The sequence below is a fragment of the Pterocles gutturalis genome, unplaced genomic scaffold (genome assembly GCF_000699245.1).
Source record: "Pterocles gutturalis isolate BGI_N339 unplaced genomic scaffold, ASM69924v1 scaffold51379, whole genome shotgun sequence".
Classification (NCBI taxonomy): Eukaryota; Metazoa; Chordata; class Aves; order Pterocliformes; family Pteroclidae; genus Pterocles; species Pterocles gutturalis.
The window spans coordinates 4,541-20,130 of record NW_010135190.1 but is presented as its reverse complement, the minus strand read 5'-3'; the positions used below and the strand labels follow the sequence as shown (position 1 = coordinate 20,130).

At 36.7% G+C, this 15,590-nt stretch overlaps 1 protein-coding gene across 1 annotated transcript; it reads left to right on the top strand.

Annotated features, from left to right (window-relative positions):
• Window positions 1-430: 430 nt before the first annotated feature.
• Window positions 431-15,170, top strand: MOK (MOK protein kinase). Its single transcript, XM_010081797.1, has 12 exons — window positions 431-507; window positions 2,436-2,567; window positions 4,377-4,466; window positions 6,604-6,674; window positions 9,377-9,455; window positions 9,959-10,007; window positions 10,281-10,459; window positions 12,833-12,934; window positions 13,354-13,524; window positions 13,735-13,846; window positions 14,805-15,002; window positions 15,090-15,170. The coding sequence occupies exons 1-12, from the start codon at window positions 431-433 to the stop codon at window positions 15,168-15,170; spliced, it is 1,341 nt and encodes a 446-aa protein (XP_010080099.1).
• Window positions 15,171-15,590: the final 420 nt, after the last annotated feature.

Genomic DNA, 15,590 nt, shown 5'->3' with positions numbered 1-15,590 from the left:
TATATATATATTAAATATATATAAAATAAGATATATTCATATCTTGTTTTCAGATCATATGATTTGATTTTTTTTTAATGCTAGAGAGTCAATTATTTGCATTTAAGAAAAGAAAAATATGGGATTGCCATTTATCAGAATCAAAGAGTAGGTCAATAACTAGCTAATTTTTTTTTGTGTCTGCGTTGGGTTTTTTTTGCCACAGGGGCTGGCATTATATGAACATATGACATAGCCAGGGTGCATCTGACTGATTGGAGAGTATAAGCTGCTACCAAAAAATCTGTTGACACTTTTTCCTTGGAATTCTGTAAGACTGGGATTTAAATATTCTGAATTTACAGTCTCCATCTGATATTTAGATGGGAAAGTAAAACTTAAAGTGGGGGTAGAGAGTATGGTATAAAGTGTGATTTTTTGCTGACAAAGCATGTTACTTGCTCAAGTTGTGTTGTGCAGCGAACGCCAAAGGCTAGGGATCACCTTGCTTAAAGCTCTAATTGACTAGTTATCAAATAACAGCCACATGAATTAGACAGTCTCATGGTCTCATCCCTGTTTTGGAGTCTCTGTTAGGGATTGCCTCCTTTACCCGTAATGATTTTCAAATTCTGTTTCTGCTTTTAAAATAGTTCTATATGTAAACTGGCTGCATAGAGTGCATTAGATGGTGTCATTGGTTTTAAATTATGCTGCTTTTTTCTATTTTTCAAATTTAGATGGCCTAATTGTTTAGCTTATGATCCAGCATGATGGATAATGATCACGAAATTTAAGCAGCAGGTGATAAAAATGAGAAGAGCAGCTGCCAACTCTCACCGAAGTGCTGCTACTATCTTGGAGAAAGAGGGATTTCCAAGGGGAAGGTTTCTACTACTTAAAATATAAGCATTTGTATCATAAGGAAAGGAGCAATTTTTTTAACAGGAGTAAGTGTGAAAGTTTGGGACGAGAAGAGAGATGAAGACAACACCAATTGATTGCTAGTTGGAAGACAGCGTTAGAATGTCCCTGCCTAAGTAGCTTTTCCCTCCACAAAATTTCTTGGCAGGCTTCCTCCACTCTGAGGCTGTATTTATACTTGTAAATTAAACATATCTGGAAATCTTCTTGGACACAAAGAGCAACTGGCATGAAATGGCCCACATCTATGCTAGTAAATTCTCTTGTCTTCCAAAACAAGGCAGTAGGACAGAAACTTCTTGAGGAACGACCTTAGAAGGAGTCCTCACGTCAGGCTGGGAAGGTGCCTAGGAGAGTGGTGGTCATCACAGGCCAAATCCATGCCAGAGACTGTTGTCACAGTAACTAATACAGATACCTACACTTCATTGACTTTACTGCTCTCAGCATAGCTTAAGACTCCTACAGTTATTCTGACTCCCATAATATGATAAATGAGGTTTCCTGCTCTGCCTCCCTCAAAATGACTGGGTTTGGATCTTTCTTAAATAGTAAGACTATGTCAAAAGCAACAGCAGCATAAAGCTAACCAGAACTGGTTTTTGCTCGGATGTAATTACTGGAAGAATTATCAAGGAGAGAATCTGTAGGTGCTAAAAATAAAGGGGAACAGGAGGACAAAGTGGGTGAAGTGAACCAGGCAGTGGAATTGGTAAGGAACAGTTAATCACAAAGCTGAAATAGAACAAAGGAGGAAAGAAAAGAAATGTCAATTTTGAAGGAATTTAGGAAAAGACTCAGAAATAAATAAAGCTTTCTTCATAACCCTTATGTTATCTGCTTCATCTCTTAAAATTCTGCAGAACTCGAATTGACTGATTTTCACATCCTTTTGTTTGGTGCTCTTCATTATTAAAGCCAAGCATTATTTCTGACATAGTGCAAAACTCATATCTGAATTTAATATAGGAATAAAGCTTTAAGATCAGCAACTGCTTTGATTAAAGAAAAAAAAAAAAAAAAAAAGCAAAAGCAAAACCAAACAAAAAACCCCATTCCAGAAAAAAAAAAAAAAAAAAAAAACCCAAAACAAAATAACACCAAAACAATGGAAAAACACATGTTGGAACAATGACAAGATACACTTGCTTTTCAAGATAATTTTGTGTTTCCAGTACAATGTAAAGAAAGGGGTTTTTTGGTGAAAGAAGCAAAGAGTAAGTTCAGGTATAAGTTGCTAATGCGCTGCAGCAGAAAAGAAGGTATGAAGTATTGTGCGCAGCGGCATCATGCCTCTGAGCAAGGAGGCAGTTGCTTATTGTCTAAGATTGAATTACCGTATTTTACTTTCAGTAATATAGATTTCTGTAATATGGGCAGCGAAACTTAATTTGCTGTTATTCATTATATTTTCTCTCAACTTATGTTATATAACCCTTTTATTTTAAAATTTTCCGCTAGAATTTAACAAATCAAGTATGGATTAATATGCAGTCTTCATAACAATTTCTATTTTAAGCATACTGAAACAGTATATTTTTGTTTTTAGAATATAAACCAGTTCGTAAGATAGGAGAGGGAACGTTTTCTGATGTCCTGAAGACACTGTGTCTTAGGGATGGAAAGTACTATGCCTGTAAACACATGAAGCAACGTTTTGAAAGGTATGCATAACTAATCATAGTGCTACAGAAAAATCTTGTTTAATTTCAGTGGGGAAATGTGAAATCAAGCCTAAGTGAAGTTTTTTTGAATACATGCATATTAAAAAGGTTTGCATATAGTACAAAAGTGACCTCTGCTGCTGATTATGCAGGGCCTTCCCATTTGGCATTGGGCTAATTTCCTTGAGTACTCTGGTTGTTGTCATCCACTGTACTAAATGCTGCCTGGCCTCTGGTCGAGGGTGAAATGAGAAGAATGAGGACTAAATAGTTGATTTCTGCTTTTCCAAATACACCGAATATACTTGTGCTGTTTTTCTTTTTGATGTAAATAATAATAGGAGGAAATGTGTCAGTCCTCCCCCTGGACAATACTTTTTCAGTCTTTAAATAAATACTGTTTTAATGCAAGTTAAAAATGCTGTATTTATCCTTAGTCCATGTACAGCACTAGTTCTACTCATTTGTATTTATATTTAATTACATCTATCAGCAAGACGCTATTTGGTCACAAAATAGGTGCTTTTTGTCAGTTGGGAAAATAGAGGAGACAGCTGTGTGGAAGCAGATGTAGACTTAAAATTCTCCAAATATGTAAGTGCCAAAAATGCCTTTTGGGCCACTGGCTTTGTATTCTCAGTTCAATATATTAATTTCCTAGTGAAGTCAGTGGGAGTGACACATTTGTACATATGAAGTAAAATGGGACATTTTGCTTGTAGGTGAGATTTCACAATGTAACTCTGAGCTTCAAAGACTAAGGAAAAGTGAAGCTCTGAAAAAAATACTGTAAGTTAAAAAAAGAGAACTCAAATATCCTCAAGTAATGTGGCATCTGATTATTGTGCTGTTAGAGAACTGTTGGTCCGTTTATACATTGCCTAGAACTGAGCAAATGCTCCAATTTATGATCAAAAGAGTAAACTAACTGCTTAGCTACATCAAGGGCAGATGGTATACAGTTCAGTGGTAGGGCATAACAGTGGGGTGTAACAAGCTGACTTTTTTCATATAGCATACTTAAAACATCTTTTAGGCCTTTAACCCTTTGATAAATTGAGTGACAAATTATTTTGATGAAATGAACTCATTTAGCAACAGATAACAGTGTTTTAAACAGAACCTGCCCATACAAGGTATTTCTCCTAGTTTCAGACTGGAAAATATTGATTTGGTGTTTAGCTTTAAGTCAGACTGTGAAAAGGCATTATGTGTCCTGTTCTGATCCATTAAATAGTGTACAAAGCAACTTGTTTCCTCCTTCCTCCCTAAAAAAGACTTTCTTTACCATATAGTTTTTTTGTTTATTAAAGTCTAGGACGGCAACATAATAATTAAACAATAGTTGAATAGTGTCTATTTTTCATGTTGGATGTTACCATCAAAACTTAATTTTGAATGTTAAATTTGGCAAGACTAGATTGTCACTTGTAGCATCATGCTGAGCAGTAGTTGGAATGTATGCTACACCAGCACAGAATAAACAGTATCATACATACTATTATGCAACACAAAATTCCTCCCAGATAGCTCCTTGGTGTGGTAACTGATGTCTGGAGCACAGTACACTACTACTTATCTTGTTTGGGTAAATCCTGCTACTCCAGACTGCAGGAAGGAATAAAGCCATTCTCCTAATTACTGATTTGCTCTGTAAAGAAACAAAGCAGAAACGATTTACCAGGTCCTGCATTTGAAAGTTCAGTTACAGACTGAAGTGGGGTAAATTCTGACAGTCTCATGGCAGGGAAGAAAGACAATTGTAATACAGTCTCTGATAGCAAGTCAGTCTTCCTCTTTTCTTTTTAGTATGGAACAAGTGAATAATCTGCGAGAAATACAAGTGCTAAAGAAGCTGGGTCCACATCCTAATATCCTTATGTTACATGAAGTTCTTTTGTAAGTACGCTGCATTCATTTCTTTCTTCCTTATTCCTTTATTTGAACAATATTCAGTAATTTTTGGTTCTAGAGGCAACCTGTAGGCACTTAAATGCCTTTTTATTCCAACAGAAAGAAAAAAACACAAATTTCTCAAATTCTGAAGTCTTTATGCCTTTTTTGTTAAGAAAAATCTCACTTTCTCTGGCTCTTTTGCAGCAGACCAAAAATCTTTCAACATCAGTATTAAAATTAGAGACTAGATATATTTTAAGCATTGCTAAACTTCATATTGTAATATGTGATACTTGCTGGTGATTCCAACCTGTGTCCCATATCCAGTGAGTGCTTTAACTGCACAGCATGATGTCTACTGGAGACAATATTTTGGTAAGGCCTGCTCAGAGCTTATCTGCTGGAATAGCCTCTGGTACTGCAAGGATCTTGGTTTGACTTGCCAGTCTGAACTAGGGATCCAAGCAAACTATTTGGCAGTATAATTTTGTAGGCAACTTTACAGACACCCCTCTGCAAATAATATAAGATTAGACCTCTGAATTAGGCAGCAGCTGAACTATGAATTTGGAGAGAGGTCAATCAGTGATGAAGTTGGGTTCCTTAGCCTCATTAGGCACTTAAATGTCTTCTGGGAACATGTGTCTCACAAAGAGATCAGGTTTTATGACAGCATTTCCCCCATCACTGTGCATTACACTTAATCGCTGTGCAACAGCAAACATATACTTCATTATTCAAATACTTGACACAAACTTATTGACTGCTCTAGAACATTTTTTTCTTGTTCTTCAGGCTGTCTTATTCCTCTGCTCAAGGCTCTGGTACAATATGGTTATTGACAGGCCTGTTTTCTACAAATATATGAGAAGCCGGTAATCATGTTAGCAGCTTTCTGGAATCTCAGCTTCAGCTGCCATGTTGGTAACAAAGTGTGATCCAGATGGCCGGCCAGCTCGCTGAGCTCTTTCATAGTCTGTCTGCAAACTGAATTGCAGATCATACCCTCAACATTTTGGTGTCTGGGTCAATGGAACATTGCAGAGGGGATGTAATGTGGTGCAATTATCTTGTACAAAAAACTGAATACCTAAAAATGTCTGCCTCTGCAGGGCAGGAAAATGGAAAATAAAGCGTTGATGAATTATCATCTCGTGATAATAATTAAAACTGCTGTTGCCAGCAAAACACAGATTCCAGTCAGATACTAATTTCTGTGCAATAGAATGCTACTAGTGACCTAACTAGAAAGTATTTTCATTTATGGCATAATGGGTTTCCTATCTTTTATTGTAAGAGTGTTTCAGTTAATTTACTGGACATTTCTTTATACTGAACAGTGTGATCACAGAATCATAGAATGGTTTGGCTTATCTTGTTCCACCCCCCTGCCACAGGCAGGGACACCTCCCCCCAACACCAGGTGCTCAAAGCCTCATTCAGCCTGGACTTGAACCCCTGGCCTTGAACACCTCCAGGGATGGGGCATCCACAACTTCCCTGGGCAACCTGTTCCAGTGTCTCACCACCCTCACAGTGAAAAATTTCTTCCTAATATCTAATCTAAATCTACCCTCTTTCATCTTAAAACTGTTACTCCCCATCCTATCACTACAGTCCTTGATAAAGAGTGCCTCCCCATCTCTCCTGTAGCCCCCTTGAAGTACTGGGAGGCTGCTATAAGGTCTTCCCAGAGCCTTCTCCAGGCTGAACAACCCCAACTCTCTCAGCCTGTCTTCATAGGGGAGGTGCTCTAGCCCTCTGACCATCTTTGTGGCCCTCCTCTGGACCTGCTCCAACAGCTCCATGTCCTTCCTGCACTGAGGACCCCAGAGCTGGATGCAGTGCTCCAGGTGGGGTCTCACAAGACCAGAGTAGAGGGGGAAAATCACCTTCTTATGGTATACCAAGAAAACCACGCATTCAAGTAACTTCATTGAGTAGATCAGTTAACTTTTGCAATAAACTAAAACTATGATACATCAGGCCCTAAGCTGAAAAACTTATCTGAGAAAGTATCAATTAAAAATGAAAATGTCCATTTTAATACTGGCTAAACAAAGTACTTTTTTCTATGTTGTATAAAAATCAATATGTAAATGTTATTTTTAGCTTGAAGTCTCCCTGTTTGTTTCTTCAGTGATAAAAAAGCTGGCTCCCTTTCACTGATATGTGAACTTATGGACATGAATATTTATGAGCTGATAAAAGGTATGTAGCATATGCTTAAGAAACACACAAACGCTCCTTGTGTAGATCACAAAGTGGAACTAATTATTTTTCACTTGATTGTTCACCATTACATATTATAAAATTCATAGGGAAATTCTGTGCTGTACTGCTTTACTCTTCCCCCCCCCCCGGCCCAATACGCCTTTTGTAGTACCCCCCCCCCCAGTGCAATATGCCCACTTGTTTAAAGCGTGGATACATGCAGAAGGTTTCTAATGAGTCAGGTCAATGGCCATCTACTTCGTCAGTCAAACTTTACATGAAAACACAGAAACAACCTTGATTGCAAAACACAAAATAATTGCTTTATGTAACAAAAAATAGATCTTAAATAGGTTCTCTGTTAGGTCAGAACTGTCATGATATAACAAGAAAATTATTCCCATTTGTTTCAAAACCTACTGAATCCATGAATAATAATTTTCAGTTTTTATATCTAGTAAAAATGTTTTTTACCAAGTTTTCTCTATAAAATAACATTGTTCCCTTAAATCTCCTATATTTAAAATTTCTGGAGCTGTTTGTCGAAGCAGGTGGGAGACCATAAAGCTTAAGGAAGAGATCCTACAAAAAAGTTTAGAACAAAAACTGATTTAAAACCAGATCTCACGTAGACATTAAAGGAGTTGGATACAGCAAATGAAGAGGCATTTACTTACTATTCAATATTAAGAGGATTGTTTTCTGAATAATTACAAATTTGTAGTGTCTTAACAGTTGGGAGATTTATTTAAATAACTGAGTATGCAACTGTCATTTGGTATAACAGAATATATAAAAGACTTGTTCCCAAACATTATGCTAGTGACACTGAGTATTCAGATCTCTAACAAAAGGAGTAACCTTGTTCCTGACCTACATAAAAATTTGAGATTAAAATACAGTTATTTGCTAATCAGTGAAGCAGACATGAATGTTTGCTGGCTTTAGTAAGACATTTTATTTTTCCAGGAAAAATTTGTTAAGCTGTAAAGTGAGAGTAATGACATATAGGAAGGAGTCCTCATTGATAGTAAGTTAGTCCAGTGCATTAAAAATGATTTTGCATCTTCTCCTTCCAGGAAAGATACTTTACTTAATTTATGAAAAATCAGAATCTTGCAAAATTAAGTTTCATATAGGTGCAGAACAACTTTAAAAAAGCTTTAACTTAGAAGAAGTTAGAGGCAAGCATGGTTTGTTGTATTGAAGAAAAACCTGAAACAGGGGTTGACTGAAAATGAATTTCTAATTTAACAAGGTGTAAGGAGACACTTCTGTAATCAGGACAGTTCACTCTAGTGCTACTAACGTGGAAAGTTGATCCTTTTGTTTTTTTCCTTAATAAACTGGCAGATTCATGTTATTTAAATTAAGACAAGGTTATTTGTCTCTACACAAGGTCATAATACTCTTGCTATTAATTTATAGTGATATCACAAGTCATTTAATAACTGAAAAAAGTCTTGCCTTTTGTTTAATCAAGAACAGTTTGGTCATTTAAAGCAAGGAAAAAAATATGTCTCAGAAAGAAGTGGGGAAGATGCCTCAAGCGAAAACGATTGTAGCCTGAAGTGCCACCACCTTATGATTCGCTTCATTGTTACTTCCAAATAAGGGTTCTGTAATGATAAATCTGGAAGTAGAAGAGCATCTGTTCCAGATTTTACTACTGACCTGTAATGAAAATACATTTGAACATGACTTAAGGCCTTATTTCTTAAGTACTAATAATAATCCACATTGGCTTGAATAGCTGCGTTTTATAAAATCTTTTTTACTGTAAATGACAAAAATCCTGATGTTGAAAACACCATTTATCTCTACTGGGGTAATAATGCTGCAATTCCTGATGTAAATGGTACTCCGTTTCAAGTGCTGTGTTATCTAATCCTGCTCGGTGGATTATGTGGCTGACTGGAGGAGTACTGTAATCATTTAGGAACACAAGGCCCTCTGGCTGCTGGGACTTGCAGCCTCAATGAGTTAGTGTCCTGGTAATCTCCCTCCTCCTCCTCAGCCACTTACTCATACTACTGTCATCAGGCAGATCAGTACCTGCTTTGTTTTTCAAAAATGTGATCATTTCTGCTGCCCTTGATGACATTGCAGCATTACATAAAGGCATTACAGCAAGATTAAAAGGCCTTTGCAGCCTATAAAAGAAAAAAAAGCTAAGTAGCTCCTGAATGGCTCTGAAAAATAGATAAATTTTATAACTGTCACTATTGTATCACAGCAATAGCAAGCTAAACTCCATAGGTTAACCTTTAATTGGCAAGTCAAATATGAATCACAGTCATTTAAGCATTGCAGCAATTTGAGGTAATTGATATGAGTCTTGAACCTTAAGGACAGTTACTTTGTTTAGAGAGGAAATTAGATGTTTAGAAGTGAAATATTGCGGTTCTGTTGGAAATTGGTAAACAGATACTGCAGGAAAAACTTGCAGTAAAAGCTGAGGCAGATTACACACTACTGAGTGGACAGTTGTTAGCTGAGCTATTCTGGTGCATACTAAAATCAAAATTATGTCTGAAGTTGAGTGGAAAATGGATTACAAAGGTAGTTATAAATGACAGAAATAGTGTAACTGAAAAAGGTAATATCAATGCACTATTGGAAGCTGAAGAGTATTTTTTTTTTTTTTGCATTCTGTTGTTTGCTAAAAAGGACTTGTACAATTTGAAATTTAATTCTAGGAAGGAAAAAGCCATTACCTGAAAAAAAAATTAAGAACTACATGTACCAGTTATGCAAATCTCTTGATTACATACATAGGTAAGAGACCTGGTTCAGCAACAGCTTTACAGTAAATGTATCATACATTTATGTCAGGGTCATCTCTAAGCAGTGCCACACAATTGTCTGGGGCAGCAGACTGCTGCAGGGAGAATTCACCAGATGCATCTTTGCCTATAGCAGAGCCCTGGAAGGCAGCAAGCAGGCAGCCTGCACTGCTGCCAGCACCCCAGAGGAGCTCTAGGACCTGCTGCAGGAAGCCCTCTTGGCAGGGGGTGGCCCTTACCATCCCTTGGTCACCCTGGTGAGAGCAAAAGCAGAAATCCTGACCTCCCCTTACTGGACTTGCCCATTCCCCACTCCCATGCCTGTAGCTGTTGTCTCACCATGGTGGCAAAATTATATTTTTTTTTTACTGTGCTGTTGATAAGTTTGATGAAAGTCTTTGTTTCTTTAAGTATTTTTTTACAAATAATTGGAAGCACTGATCATGTTTATCTTTTTACTGAACTCTTCTCTCTGGTGTGTTTATGTTGGTACAGAAATGGAATATTTCACAGAGATGTGAAACCAGAAAACATATTAATAAAGGTAATTACTTTCATGTGAGAATATTTAACTGAAAGTGAAGTATATCAATATTTTTCTCTTTACTATGAGAAGGTAAAGTTTCTTCATGAATAAAAGTACAGTTTTTAATACAGAGAGTTACCTGTAATACTGTATTCCTGATCTAGAGGAATGAAGAAAGAAATTTGTTATTGGCTAAAACCTGAAATGAATCAGATGCATTACAGCCTGCACATGTTCACTCCAATCTAAAAGTGTTCCTAATTTGTCGAAATACTTTATTTATTTTTGCAGCACAATACCCTGAAGTTAGGAGATTTTGGATCTTGCAGGAGTATCTGTTCTAGGCAGCCACATACAGAATATATCTCTACACGCTGGTACAGAGCACCTGAATGCTTACTTACAAATGGCTACTATAATTACAAAATTGATATGTGGAGTGCTGGCTGTGTTTTCTATGAAATCACAAGGTACAGTGTTCAGTGGAGGGTTTTGCTCATTATTAATCAAGAGAAATCAAAGGTAAATAACTCAAATAAGGAGCACATGGTACGGGTAATTGATCTTTGCTTCCATGGTTCTGTGGAAGCTGCTTCTGTGATTAGTCTGCAGGGTTCAAGAGGCAGGAATCCTGTCTTGTCTGGCACTCTCTTCACCCTATGGCAGGTTAGTAATAAAGCAGTGGGATGTTCAACAGACTATAGTACAAACAAATATTATTTACAAGTAAAATAACATTTTTGAACAGTTGATTGTTTTGTTGTTTGTTTTTTTTTAGTTTTTGGTTTCGTTTGTTTTTTCCATTGGCTTCATAGTTGAGTTTGGTAAAAATGTGTTTTTTTTCTGCTTTATCTCTGCATAGAGTGCTCATTTCCTGTCATGAGCATTGCTAACTATCCTCGATCTTGTTAATGCCCCCGATGGTAAAATTTTTCCCTCTTTTTTTGATTTACTATTCTGGAAAAACAGAGGAGACTAGAGAAGACTCTCCTTCTGATTTAATACTTAGATTTACAATACAGTGTATTTAAGACCCTTGTGCCAGCACCTTATGTCCCGGAATTTTTTTAAGTCAGATTCTGATGACAGAAGAGTTAAGGAAAAGCTGGATTAAAGTCCTTTAAGCTTTTTGATGATGATGATGAAACTATAACTCAAAAAAAAATTTCAATGGTCTTCAAGAAAAAAGGAAAAATAACCACCATGAGTATTTCTCCAATATCTTTGTGCCCTAGCAACAGCAGCAGTTCTTTATTCTCCTCCCACAGTGCTGTCTCTGATATGCAACCAGGAGTGATAACATTTGCTTTGCTTCTTTCCTCCTCCCACATGGCAACTGCAGCTGCTGCCATCATCATCACATTAAATGACAACCCTTATGCTTTACCTTCTAACTTGTAGAAACAGTTCTACTTCAGTCAGGAAACTGTTAACAGAACAATCCCAAATGTGGCAGTACTCTTGCAAAGTAAATTGGGACCAAAAGCTTTAAATATGCCATGTTTTTCCATTTCAGTTTGAATTAGGTGGGCTTTGAAGTTTGGCAAGAACATTACATGCTGCGAACTTTTTTCTTAGGGCAAAAAACCTTAAAGGTATTTCCTCATAATTTTAGCTTAATGTAACAAATTTAATTCTTTGCAACCACTGCACATTTTCAGAGACCTGATAGGTGTGTTCAGAGAGAATTAAGGGATGTTTATTAGAAATTATTGAATTAAAAAAGATGCCACCTTGCCAAGCTAAAGGAAGTAAGTTATGGATGGGTTTGTTTCTTTTTAAGTGCATCTTGAAGTTTTTGCTGTTGTGTAAGCCTTTATGCTTTGCACCACATTGTGTAAAAATTTTTAGTCTTTTACTCAGCCATGCTTATCTTTCAAATCTTGGTCTCCCTCTTTCTGTTCCTTATAAATCATGGTTCCTGGATTACATTTTTTTCCTGGATTGCACAGTTCTTCCTTAAGTTATAGCTTTACATTTAGAGACAGCACATTTGTGCAGTTGAAAGCTACTCCCAACTGCTTGACTTGATATAGCTGCACAACACGAATCAGATCTCGTCTCCCTCCTTCCTCTACTCAAAGCTTTGTAAAGACAGAGAAGTCTGCAGCCAGCTGTTTGATTGAGTTTGCAAACAGTTAAAAGAAGTTTCCTCCTTCTACAAAAGAGGGCTTTCAAGAATCATGTGGTGCTACTGAAGTGTTTCTTAAAATATAAACCCAAGGAAATGCTTTGCTAACATGGAAAAAGGCAATGTGCAAGAAACAAATGGTAGCGGACCTAACTTGTTAAGTCAGATTGCTCTATTGATAACAATGTTTTGAAGGAAGTTTTATATTACCTGAGTATCAAGCTCAGGAATGCAGTTCAAATTACCATCTTTCCAGTATTGCTGCTTGCAAATAACCTGTTTGTTGGAAATGAATATTTGTTATATATATCTATGTGCATACACAACAAGAGGGACTGCTTGATTCTGCTGTCTTAGATGAGGAAAACACATTGTCTTCTGGGATCTCCCATTTCACTAGAAGAATACACAGTCCCATATCCATTCGCTTTCACCAGGAGGGATATTCTCTTTATGTATTTTACCCCAAATCTGTGAGGAGAGGGCAACTACAGTTTAATACCCCAAACTACCCTTCCCGTCCAAACATGCAGTTGTATTGCTCTGATGCTCACGTTATCCTTCAGTTGTTGGCTGGTATTAAACTGTTCACAAATTAATAATCCTAAAATAGATCTTCCTCTTAAATGGTTTTAAACAAAGGGGCAGCTATGCCACCTAAACTAGTTCAATTGTGTGTTCTTTAGTGCTAATACCATCTCTTACCTTGCAGTTTTCAGCCTCTCTTTCCTGGATCTGATGAACTGGACCAAATTTCAAAAATCCATGATGTTATAGGCACTCCTGCTAACAAAACTCTCAACAAGTTCAAGCAGTAAGTATGCACTCCCATAATTATTAATCTCACAGTTTAAATATCCACAATACAACTGCACAACTGTGTGCAATTTCTGCTCAGGGAACCCCAACAAAAATCTAATTCTGTTGTGACAGCTGCTGACCAAAGAGCGGTGTCTTCTGTCCCCACCCAGAGAGAGGCATGAATTCGTGATCCTTGTAGGCAGAGCAGAGGAAATCTGAGCCTGTATCAATCTTATTTGGCCTTTTATTTCCATGGTATCCGTAAGGCCAATGACATAACTTGTTAGGAAAGAAAACTTTTTTTTTTTCTCCAAGTATTACTTAGCTGTCCCTAATAAATGATTACCTAAATCAGATATTTTTTTTTCAGTAAATTGTAATTCACTCTGAATATGTATGAATAACTGTTTGTTCTTAACTTGCTTAACACAGGTCAAGAAATGTGAGTTTTGGTTTCCCCTTTAGAAAAGGAAAAGGAATACCTCTTGTGCACAATTTGTCTCCCAAAGGCTTCTCTCTCCTGGATGCAATGATAAAATATGATCCTGATGAGAGAATTGCTGCCCATCAAGCATTACAGCACCCTTATTTTCAAGAACTCCGGCAAGTGACTTCAGTCTTGAAGACTTAAATTACAAAGTGTGGAGAGTGCTGTGGGCTTACTATTTAAAGTGGACTGAAATTAATTTTGCTTACAGCGCTAGTACTTATCTTGCAATGCTATGAATGTAATTCAGTCAACGTAATTCTTTACTTCACCTAAAGCATGACTGATGTTTTTATATTTTTTGCTGTTCCCCCCCAACTTTTTAGGGAAGCTGATACGCAAGCTTTGGCCATGCACAAAAAATTAAGATTCCTAGGAAATACAGCAGGGCAAGTACCTCTGCATTTGAAGCAAATTTCAAAGGAAAGTCAAAGACAGGTAATATTTAAGTGGAAGAATTGTCAGCCCATTTAGAGAAAGGAAGTTGTGACACTGAGCTCATTAGCTAGAAACAAATATTTTACTTAAGCTGATTACTTGGTTTTATTCAGTCTGCCTAAACACTAATCTTCATAGGGTCTGATGAAGTTCTGCCCTCTGCAAGCCCTGAAAATCGTGTGTTAGAATTTAGAAGCTGCAATACCACATAATCCCTTCAGTAGTTGGTTTCATAGTTGCTATTACTTAGAGGGTCAGTTCCATGTGTTTTTTTTTTTAAATATCATCATCCTATTTTTGCTGTCTGCCCTCAAGTTAAAAAGTTTTACAGATGGAGTTGTAGCAGAGACTGAAGATGTGCTTTTGCCTTTTCAGGCCTACATTTTGAACAAATAATTTCTAAAAAACTTTTATTATCCTGTATTTAGATGGTATCTGAGGAAATCCTAAACTTATATTTGACACTGGAAATAATAATTTAAAAAATGTTTAAAAATTCTGGCAAACTAAAACTTTGTTTATATTCAAGCTATGTGAAAAATACTCAACATATTCACTTTTAAGGGTTCCCTATATCTGCAAGGTGAGATAGAAGTTAGTACTACCTGAAAAACTCAAATACAGGTTTTCCACAAAAAAAAGCCAAATTACAGTAGCAAAAAATATATATTTTCTGCTGTGCATTTAACCTTGAAAGCATGAACTCCGCTTCCATATGAGCAGCCACTTTTTCCACCAGTTTAGTTCAGGGTTTCATCAATGTGGGCTTTGTAAGAAATTCCCTCAGGAAAAAATGGCAAGAAACATCAACGGAGGTAGTAATTTTTAAAAAAGAATTAGCTGAAGGAGTAATTGTCTGAGTTTGTTTTTTTTTCTGATTATTTAGATTGTCTCTTTTAATGTTATTCGTTAAGATGGTCTCAGAAAGAAACTGAACCTTGTTTATTTATTTTAAAAGCATTCTCTTAGGAAAGTCCAGGAAAAAGCAAAACAACATGGACCTCCTCGCGGAGAATTACCAAAATTAAATCTTTCTGGAGTAGCCAAATTGACTTCCTGTCCTGCTCCTACCTTGCACTCAGTTTTCCGGGCACCTAAGGAAAGTGGTGAAGCCCCCGTGTTACAGTCTGTTAGATTTGTTGTATCAAATATCAAGGTACAGACTCTAACTTGCTCATTCAAGTGTAATAGCAAAATGTGTTCTAACAGAGCGGATTTCAAACTTCTGTTGTTTCCTCAACAGTCTGAGAAACAGAAGGCACTTAAGTCTTCCCCGAAACATTTCAACTTACCTGCTATAGAACCAAGAGGAGAAGGTTACTGACCGCCTTGTAAAGTGTTTGGAGTGAGGAAAAGCATGACTATGCAGCAAGAGAGACCCAATCATGCTCTTGTTGTTAGAGATCTAACAAGAACAGCAGTGCCTTACTTTGTGTTTCTGTGACAATTTGTAGGAAAACTCCACAAGGTTATGAAGGCTGCTTACCTGCCATTTTGGTATTCTGTTCCTGAAGGGTATCAATATTTAATTAAAGCATTGTTCTGGCAGAGCTCAGAGAGAACCCTGTATTGAACTTTCTAGGTATTCTTTCCTTTCAGAACCTGACAGAGGAAGTTGGTTAAAAATAACATGAAAGGATTCTTTGAGCTTCAATATTAGGAATTGAATGTTATCTACAAAATATAAGTTTTCATATTATAAATGACAGCTAACTTTTGTGTGTTTTTTAAATGTAAAAATTTT

Bases quoted from the DNA above. Each gene is read 5' to 3' on its own strand.
- MOK (XM_010081797.1), top strand. From the start codon at position 431: ATGTTACTTGCTCAAGTTGTGTTGTGCAGCGAACGCCAAAGGCTAGGG. The intron at 4,467-6,603 runs GTAAGTACGCTG...TTGTTTCTTCAG, and splicing joins ATGTTACATGAAGTTCTTTT to TGATAAAAAAGCTGGCTCCC. The intron at 13,525-13,734 runs GCAAGTGACTTC...CCAACTTTTTAG, and splicing joins CCTTATTTTCAAGAACTCCG to GGAAGCTGATACGCAAGCTT.